Here is a 9900-nt window from a genome sequence, read left to right on the forward strand (position 1 = left end):
ACTGTGTAACTAAGGGCTGGGTATTCAGCAATGCCGGTGGTGGAATAGTCACCTATTGCTCCTGCCCTTATCTATCAATCTATCCTTATTAGTTATTTGTATTGCAGTGTTGTTTAGAGGACCCACCAGAAATCAAAGGTGCCTGGTGGAAGGCACTGTACAAACGGATGCTAAGAGACAGTCCCTGTCCCCATGAGCTTACAATCTAAATATATAAAAGACAGACAAAAGGTGGGAGAAAGAAAGTAGTAATTTATGGGTCAGATCCTCCCCTGGTGCAAACTGTCATAGTTCTATTGACTACAATGGAATTACGATCATTTACACCTTTGGAGGATCTGCCCCTATCCATATGGACGATATACCAGATAGATACCATCAGTCTGGGTTCTTATCCTGGGCTTATCGGCATTGTGTCTGCATGCCCCTGCCCCACTAAGGTCAAGAGGGCACCAGTCAAAGGAGCAGAGAGATTAATATTTTGATTTTCACAGCATCTTTTATTTTTATTCAAGACATTGTGTTGCAATGCAAGGACCATGAGCTTCATTTATAACAATAATCAGACTTCTATAGCACTTCATGTCCAGAGACCTGAAAGCACTTCACGAAGCTGGGCAAGCAGCATCATCGCTCCCTACCTCCCCGTTTACAGACGGAGAAGCTGACACAGGAATTATTCGGGCCAACATGGGACAGTGTTTCAGTGGCAGAGCTGGGGACTAGAACTCAGTCACCTGACTCCCAGCCTCAATCCACAGCTGCCCGGTTCTCACGAGACAGGTTTATACTTCTTTCAAAACACTCACAAGACCCTTTAGCACTACATATTAGTCCCTATACCAGCCATTAAGGATCTCTAGCTTTTATTCCATATGGAGCCTAAGTTATGCAGCTAGACATACCAGAAGCTCTGGGCACCCACGGGATGGTTGGCTCAAGACTAATGCGATGGGTTCATTATCCATACTGAGCTTGTATTTCTACACATATATCCAAGATGAGTGACCACAGCACATCACCAGGGGGTGATCAAAACCCCTCTGATTCTTGAGCATTATTATGGTGGTTTTATATTGCAGAAAAAGGGTCATATCCCTGCAAAAGGGCAGCCCTCCCAATGTCAACCCTAGGGGGCAGGCAGGGCTCAAGTGAGCAGCGGCAGCCTCGAGCGGCAGGCAGGGCTCAGATGAGTGGCAGGCAGACAGAGCTCAAATGAGCAGCAACCCCAGCCTTGAATAGGGACAGGAGCTCAGGTGAGCAGCTAGGGCCAGCCCCATGGGGAGATGGGGGAGGGTGCTTGGGCCAGCCCCGTGTGGTGTCCTGTTTTCCCTTTGGGAAATATGGTCACCCTACCCACATGGGACATTCACTCAGCCCATAACAAGATCATCACTGGACATGTTACTAGGAGCCCGTCCCGTAACCTTTAGCGCAGCTGCACATGTGACCTGATGAGACACAGAAAAGCAAGAAGTCCCTTAAATGGAGCCATCCCCTTTTGATCTGGCAAACTTGAAGAGCTCCATGGCCGCCCTGGCGTCTTCCACAGAGGAGTGGCCCTCTCTGTCAGTCTGTAAAACAAAAGAAGGGCCCCAAGAGTGACGTAGTGCAAGCAAAACCAGCCTGGAAAGATCAAGGTCTCCAGATGGACATTCCAGGCTTTACTGAGACAACCCTGCTGACAATAAGGCACCCCTCAGCTGTGTATTATGTCTCTGGCTGAGGGATCATTGTGGCATCCAGGCACATACACAACCCAAGGGCAGTATTATACTGCATTGGGAGGGGTCCTATCCTCTCTTCCCTTTGCACCAGGTACCTGCCCCCGAATGGGAATTACACACATGTATCAAGGGGAGAGTAGAACTCATGGTGTCCAGCCGTTCCCCAAAGAGTGGAAAAATCCTGATACTCAGGACTGGGAGGGTGCTCGTTCTGATCATGAGGTGGGATAAAGGAGAGGAGCCTTAGATGCTGCAACATTCCCTGCAGGAACCCTGCACCCTCCTGAAACAGCAACAGACCAGAGTGATTTTACTAAAGGAAAATACAGGGAGGGTGGAGGGAATAGTCAGACAGTCTCTCAGTAGGAGTCTGTGTGCCCTTTAGTATGCAGCATGTGGCCTTCTCGCCCGCTGGTCCTAGGCCCTCCCATCTGCTCGCCTTGGAGCCATCAGCTCCACACTTCTATTTTCCATGCTGGTTTCCAGGGAGGTTAATGCTGACTGCACTGTATCATTTCTATAATGATACAATTCCAGGCAGAACCATTTCCAGGCAGAGATGCCTGAAGAGAAGGTGCCAGGCTGGGATTGCAAAATGGGACTGGCTCTCAGCAAGCTCAAGCCAGAGCTCAGCGCTCCAGAGTCTCCGCCACAATCTGTAGCGAGCATAGAAATGAGCTCTGTGATTAGCGCGTCAGCCCCATAACAACTTCTCTGCAGTCCCTAGAATGCATCACTCATTCGACAGCCAGGCCGAGTGACACTGTGATTATTTTATTACTGTGTTTATAAAGGTGCCAGTTGGTGCAGAGCTGGCTCTTGTTTCTGCCAAGAGCAGAAATCCCGATGAGGCAGGGCAGGATTCCCTCCAGCTCTCCCCACACTAGCTTGATGCCACCCACTGCACAGTAGATACTTGCCCAAAGGTTGTGACTCCTCGGCCTAATTCCAGGGCCCAGCCTGACAATTCTCCCAGACGTTCACAAACTCCATAGAGCTCCTCCCCAATATTTAATGGTCTTCAGAGCAGTGGCGCCAAAACATGAATGAGGGGTTCTTTCCACAAGGTTTCTCCACCCTCAGTGAGATGTGGGGCAAAACATTCTTCTCTTTCCCAGCACCATCAGTCCCTGCACTATACTCTCCAGCCCTGCACCTCTTCCCCTCCCTGCTACATCTAGGTGGCTTCCATACCCAACATCCATTTTCACAGTGACAGCAGGGGCAGGTGCGTTTTCCTGCAGTCTCTGGCAGTGGGGCGGCTGTTGGGGAGTCAGGGGACTGAGTCTCCCCACTCTGTACAGCAGCAGCTTGGCCCCTCCCCTGCTCCTGAGTTGCATCCATGGTGCAGGGACTACATGGGTCCCTCAGGACACAGGAGGGTAGTTCCCCTTGCAGCAAGCACTCAGGGGGCTGAACACTAATGAGCAGAGCTGGCCAAGGCATTCTGGGGCTGGTCAGAAACAATTTGTGGTTGGCTACCTCCAAACAGAAACAGTTTCTGCCTGTGACAGTCACAGGCCAGTGCCCAGAGCCGGGTTGAGGATCGGGGGGGTGTTTTGCAGGCAAAGGATTGTTAGATCCTCCTTCTCCAGTTTAATGCTGCAGCATGGAACCTGCTTGTCTATTCATTTCATTTGTAGTCATTGGTTTGCATCAGTTTAATATCAGTTGCATTTTCAAACCTTTGCACAAGGAAAAGGACTAGAAATTGTCTGTTTTAAGTTAAAACTGAGATTCTCCCGGACAGGGCCCAAAGGCAGCTCTGTTTGCGTGGGTCCCCTGCTTTAGCTCATCAGTGCTATTACTTCCTCTGAAGAGAGTTCCAGATGATCACTTCCAGGGCCTGGGGACAGGAATGCCAAGCAATAATTTGCTTATACAAAAGGTGGCCACGACCTGCAGTGCAACCCCCAGACTGTTGCTGGGTGTTCTCATATTTGGTCCAATTCCCACTTAACCCAGCTTGATTCCAAAACCATCAAGGGCTGTGTCTTGGACATGCCCTGAGCTCCTACAGGTCTGTGAACTCTCTTTTGCTCTGGGCATTTTTCTGCCATCCTGGTGGCATCTGGGCCTGGGTCTCATCCATCGGGCTGCACGTGTTCTGATCAAGAGGAGAGTGCGCTTTTGGCTCAGAGAGGTGCGTTTCTCCCACAGTGCTGCACAAGCTTCAGTGTTGTAGCAAGACAGCTCCCAACCAGCTTTCGCTTCTTTTCTACACGGCCTGGAGAATTCTTCCTGTGCTGCTAACATTCAGCTCTGGGCGCACAGAGGCTGATAGGAGGAACTGGAGTGACCTTGCCGGATGCATTAGTGGTTCTGCCTCCGTTATCCCGCACCTGTGAAGTCCCAAGTCCTCCCAGCTCCCATCGACTTCAGTTCCTGACGTCCATGGGAGCTGAGGGCACTCACTGCATCCCAGGTTTGGGCACTTTCTGAGAGGATCTTGCCATTTTCTCTTATCTACAGACATTCACATTGTTTAAGTGGCTTGTTTTCATTAGGGAAAGGCTGTTGCTAGGCCACATCAATCCCTCTCATTGGTGAAAATGGTTCCTTGCAACCAATCAGTGGGTCTTTGCTAGAGTTCACACACACCAGCAGCTGAAGTGCTAAGTGACCGGCAGATGTGCCTATTCATTTTTAGCTCACACCTATTGCTTCTGCTGGCCAAGCAGGTTATTAAGGCTCCTGTGATTTTAATTTTTAACTGACTGTAGGTTTTCTGCCTTCAAATTTGCAATCCCAACAGAAACAAGGCGGCCGTTCATGTGGCGAAGGCACAGGGCCAGGACGCCTGGGTTCTACCTCTTACTCTGCCACAGACTCCCTGTGTGGCCTTGGCCAACCCACTTAATCTGTGCTTCTGTTCCCATCTAGAAAGTGGGATTACAAGCCTTTCTTCCTCTGTCTTGTCTATTTAGACAGTAAACTCTTCAGGGAAGGAACTGTCCTTCATTATGTGACAGGTAGTGAATGTACCTAGAACAATGGAACCTCTAGGGCAGGGGTGGGCAACCTACGGCCCACGGGCTGGATCCAGCCCGCCAGCCATTTTAAGCTGGCCCTCGAGCTCCCACTGGGGAGCAGGGTCTGGGGCTTGCCCCGCTCTGGCTGGGGAGAAGGGTCGGGGGTCGCTCCATGCGGTTCCCAAAAGCAGTGGCATGGCCCCGCACTGGCTCCTATGTGTAGGGTTCTGCTCTGCATGCTGCCCCCGCCCCAAGCGCTGCCCCCGCAGCTCCCATTGGCCAGGAACTGTGGCCAAAGGGAACCGTAGGGGCAGTGCCTGCGGACGGGGCAGCACGCAGAGCCGCCTGGCTGCGGCTCCACATAGGAGCTGGAGTGGGGACATGGCCACTGCTTCTGGGAGCCGCTTGAGGTAAGCGCCACCTGGAGCCTGCACCCTTGAGCCTCTCCCCATGCCCCGCCCCAGCCCTGATCCCCCTCCCATCCTCCAAACCCCTTGATCCCAGCCCAGAGCGCCCTCCTGCACCCCAAACCCCTCATTCCCAGCCCCACCCTACTCCCCCACCCCCAGCTGGACCCCGCATCCTACTCCCCACAGCCCACCCCGGAGCCCCTTCCCGCACCCTGAATGCCTCATTTCTGGCACCACCCTGGAGCCTGCACCCGCAACCAGAGCCCTCACCCCAACCCCAATTTTGTGAGCATTCATGGCCCGACATACAATTTCTATTCCCAGATGTGGCCCTCTGGCCAAAAAGTTTGCCCACCCCTGCTCTAAGGGCTACTGTAATAGAAATAGACAGCTCCCATTTCTAGTCTCAGGAATCTGGGGTTGCTGCACTGCAAGGTTTTCTTTGTCCAGCCTTTTAAAGCTAGAACTGTGATAAAAGAAAATCGTATTGAGCATTGTAAAATACTCCAGATCCTCTCCTCACCATCCCCTACTGGAGGCCCCATACAAATAAAACTTTAACAGCTCCACAAGAGCTAGAGTTTACTTGGGTGCATCAGAAAATCCATAGCCCAGCACTTCCCTCAGAGGACCAGGAGAGCCAGGGAATCGGAGGCAACAGGTCACTAGTGACAAATCTCGGGAGATGAGTTTCCCAGCTCAGAGTCAGCACTTGTCTCCCTTTGCTGCTGCTGCTGCTGTTTCAAGCCCCCACCCCCAAGAATGATCTAGAGTCGACACCTCGCAAAACAAGCAAGCAGAGACCTTGCCCCTGCCCCAGAGAGGGTACAATTAGACATACACAGTGAGCGAAGGATGCAAACAGACAGAGGAGGTAAAAGGGAAAGGAAGCACAAGTGGAACAATAAAATCATGCAGTTACTCAGCAAGGCTGTGATCCTGTAGCGAGCTCTGCACAGACAGACCCCTGCACCAACATGCAGCCTCACTGACTCTAATAATGGGCAAGTCCATAGACATACGAGTGTACAGCTGTAATAGTGGGGCACCGGGGAGGAGCGGAGCTCATTGCAGGACTGGGGACGGAGGCACATGCATATCTTGATGGTTCCATTAACTTCCCCCACATCCAAGCACCTGTGGGAGAGGAAAAGCTGCCAGGAATGTACATAAGGTTAGGGGGATGATCCATTATAGGATTCAAATTGCAAGGTGCCCCTCTACGAAAAATGTTTTTTAACAGAATTAAAGGGAAAAAAGCTTAATAAGAAAGATGTGAAAGCAGAGCTCAGCTGGAATCGTCACATGTTGCTCCAGGAATGGCTGTTGCTAGACAGAAGTAAATGTCTGCGTGTCACCTCACCTTCCCTCATTGGTTAAAATTCACTTCAGTGACAGGCTCGTCAGTTACCTGCTATTGCAGCTGATTGAAAAGCTAATTTGACCAAAAAAAAATAATTTTTTTATAAGAGCCTTGAGTTCGCATTGCTAGGATTCCTGGGCTTCTATTAGTCATTATTCGGGAGTATTTGGATGAAAGCCACTTATTTGCAAATCTTAAAAGTGACATGAAATTTAGCATAATGGATATTCGTCCACACATTCACTACCTGTCATTCTCTTGCTTAAAAAAGTGTTCAGTCATCCAATCAGGGAGCAGAAACACCACCATGTGACTCAGGCGATAGAACAATGCAGATAATAGCTATCTGACGCAAACAGCGATTCATTGACACTTAGGTGAATATTCACGAACATTCTGAGAAACTCCACACTTGCTCTTGAATGAGTCGCTAAGCAGCAAAGGGACTACATTTGTAAAGCTGTTCATAGCAAATACTCCAGCCTGCCATTCTCTTCCACTAGCCAGACTGGGTCATCAGGAAACCACACCCCTTTCACCAGCTACAGCCCTTTCGACCCGCTAGCCCCGGCGTGATTTTCCTCCTTACCTGGATGCTTTTCTTGAGCAGCTTTTCACAAAGGACCTTGAGGGAGACGCGCCTGGAGTTTCCCAGCCCGCTTTCCCTTCTCAACAGCCGGTCATTGCACGTGTCATAGACCCGGTAGTGCCACATGTTTTCTTTCAGTGCTTCAAAGTCATGGCGTAAATCGTGGCCAACCACCAGCTTGCGTCTCAGGATCTGTAAAATCTGTAAAAGGCGGCAGCGAAGCAATGCTCACACCACGAAAAAGCCCCAAAGGCCAAGAGAAGCAACTGACGGTTGGGCCTTACCTGTGTCATCACAGTCAAACTTTCCCAAAGGCCGGGGGACTGTTCAGAACCGGGGCTTTGGGCTTTTTAGAGACGAGGATAGGTGCAGCATGCACCCATCTCTGAAAGACTTATGCTTGCCGAAGGCTTCTGACATTTTCTCTTTGCCTCACACAGAAACACATGCATTTAAGTGATATTTTCAGAAGCACTCACCACCCACAATTGGGCCCAGATTACCAAAAAGGGTTCAGCACTCAACAGCACTGAATGAGTGAAAACCTCGGCCCAATTATGGGTGCTGTGCCCTTTTGAAAACCTGCCCCTTCTCGTATATCTGATACTCAAGACAAATCACAATTGTAAATCTGAACATCACCTACGCTGAGGCATTTTAATGTGCAGCACTTTAGAAATGTTCTTTCAATTCCATTTCTTTAGCGTGTGGTATTTTATCGTTATTTCTGCATTACTTATTTTGCTTAATGTTTCCCCTTTCTTGTCGGTATCTTATTTAAATGCAGTATCAGTCAGAGGGCCTGTAAGTGCTCATATCCATAAGACTTAGTCTGTAGCTTCCTGTATTTCAACTTTGGCCACCACACTACACGGTGAAAACAATTTCCATGACCAGTGTGGGTCTAGAGTAGTGGTTTTCAACGTGGGGTCCACAGACTATGTCTAAGATTTCCAAAGGGGTTTGCAACTCCATTCAAATTTTTTTTACAGATCTGCAATGAAAAAAGGTTGAAAATCATTGGTCTAGAGTCCTACTTCAAGGTCAACCAGCATTAGGAACTTTTTGTTGTATGTTTGTACAGAGCCTAGCACACTGGGGTCTTCATCTAGTACTAGGGCTCCTAGGTGCTACTAGAATACCAATTTATAATCGTCATAGGATAAGGATCACCAATTGGATCACAGGTTTGCTCTGTGAGGGAGGATCTCTAATTTTGATAAAAATACCTTGTATGCATTTAACATTGAAAACCAAAATCTTTCCAAGCAAAGTATCAATGCCTTAGTGACGGAAAGTCATTACCATCTGATGGCAGTTTGGTAACCCACATGCAATGAGTCTAGTGGTGTATGTGATTTGCGGAGTCTGTTCCAGGCTGAGCCAAGCCTGGAATGTAGGGAGAGGATTGGCAATTGAGGAAGGCTGCTTGCCTAGCCTGGGGTTCTACAGAGCGTCATCAGTCCCTCATCTGCAAAGACAGCACATTCACCTACCTTTGTTTACTGTGAGCATTTTCTTTCACGTGCTCCCTGTTCTTTTGTGCCATTTATCTATTTTTTAATCTCTTTTGGATCAGGATCCCATTTTAACTGAACTAATGGAAACACAAGCCACCTTGCTGGCAGCTTCAGCAGTGACTCTAAACAGCTAAATAACCCACAAGTCACTGCAACCAGGATTATTCTCATTAGCTTTTCTACAGCAGCGACAAGAAAGTGTGTGGCAGCCAGCATCAACTCCTGTTGACGTAGTTACTGTACAAACTAGATAAACATGTCCCCAAACTGGTCGGTCAGCCTCACACCTCACCAGCTGGGCCCGACCTTTTATAGATTTCAGCTAGAAAACTATATCGGGGTGGTAGGGGGTGGGGAGTGTTCAGTGACACATTGACACATGCGCTGGACGATGAATCTAGAGCCATGCCATGGTGCCAGTTCCAGGACAGAACTCAGAGAGGAATGCCACTCTCTGCCCAACAAAAGGCCAAGTGTTTCATTTGGACAAGGCTGGATTGTGATTCCTCTTACCTGTTCCCGGGCAACCCTGAATGGTGTGGCCCCTTCCATGTCCACTGGGCGAACTCCGCTCACAGGGGTCCTGAAAGCTGTTACAACACCTTCTGGTCGGATAAATTGGTCATAGACCACGTTGCCGTAGTAATCTACGATGCTGCAACGGGCCAATCCATTTTCAGTTCCGAATGGTCCCATGCCCACCATTTCGCAGTCCAGGGCCACGGTGTCAGAAGGCTCCACCATCTTCAGCCTGGTTTAAAGATTACACAAAACAGCATGTGCAATAAATCTAAGCAGACTGGGTGTGGATGTGTGTGTGTTACAGTGAGCGTGGGACAGCAAGCATGAATGTGCTTCAATCCCTTAGAAAACACACAAGGCATTGCAGGAGCATTTTGTAAAAACACAGTGATTGTTCCACATCCCTCTAGAATCATGTGCAGCAAAAATCACCATTTCACTCTGCCAGAAAGACCTCCCTCTCTCCCCCACGTCGGAAACACCAGCACTTTTCAGACAAGACGCTCCTCACTGTATAACCCTTTTTCAGTAGCAAGGTAACTGTCTGAGGGAGACTCTTTTTCTATGGGGTCACCCCAATGAACACTGTCCCCACCACCCACACAGTTGCAGCACATTCCCTGACCCCCATGCAGGAGATCCTCTACCGATCATTTATATCAGTGGTCCCCAAACCTGAGGGGTGCAGAGGAATGTTTGGGGAGGGCACATGCCAGGACCCAGGCCAGCACCCACAAGGGGCAGGGAGGGAGCGCCACCCAGCCCCACTCTGCCCACAGCCCCCCTCTGCCCAAAGC

The 9900-nt window shown here is 49.6% G+C and overlaps 1 protein-coding gene across 7 annotated transcripts in view; it reads right to left on the minus strand.

The window, feature by feature from the left end:
- Window positions 1-479: 479 nt before the first annotated feature.
- LOC140895043 (interferon-stimulated gene 20 kDa protein) overlaps window positions 480-9900 on the minus strand; it is an 88955-nt gene continuing 79534 nt past the window's right edge. For all 7 annotated transcript variants that reach the window (XM_073304173.1, XM_078854669.1, XM_078854670.1 and 4 more), the window contains 3 exons: window positions 9095-9332; window positions 7062-7262; window positions 480-1574 (listed from right to left, as the gene is read on the minus strand). In XM_073304173.1, coding sequence (XP_073160274.1) covers window positions 1482-1574; window positions 7062-7262; window positions 9095-9325 — 525 coding nt within the window. In that variant the 5' untranslated portion in view covers window positions 9326-9332 and the 3' untranslated portion in view covers window positions 480-1481. The remainder of the gene's footprint in view (window positions 1575-7061; window positions 7263-9094; window positions 9333-9900) is intronic.

The sequence above is a fragment of the Lepidochelys kempii genome, chromosome 10, assembly GCF_965140285.1.
Source record: "Lepidochelys kempii isolate rLepKem1 chromosome 10, rLepKem1.hap1, whole genome shotgun sequence".
Lineage (NCBI taxonomy): Eukaryota > Metazoa > Chordata > Testudines > Cheloniidae > Lepidochelys > Lepidochelys kempii.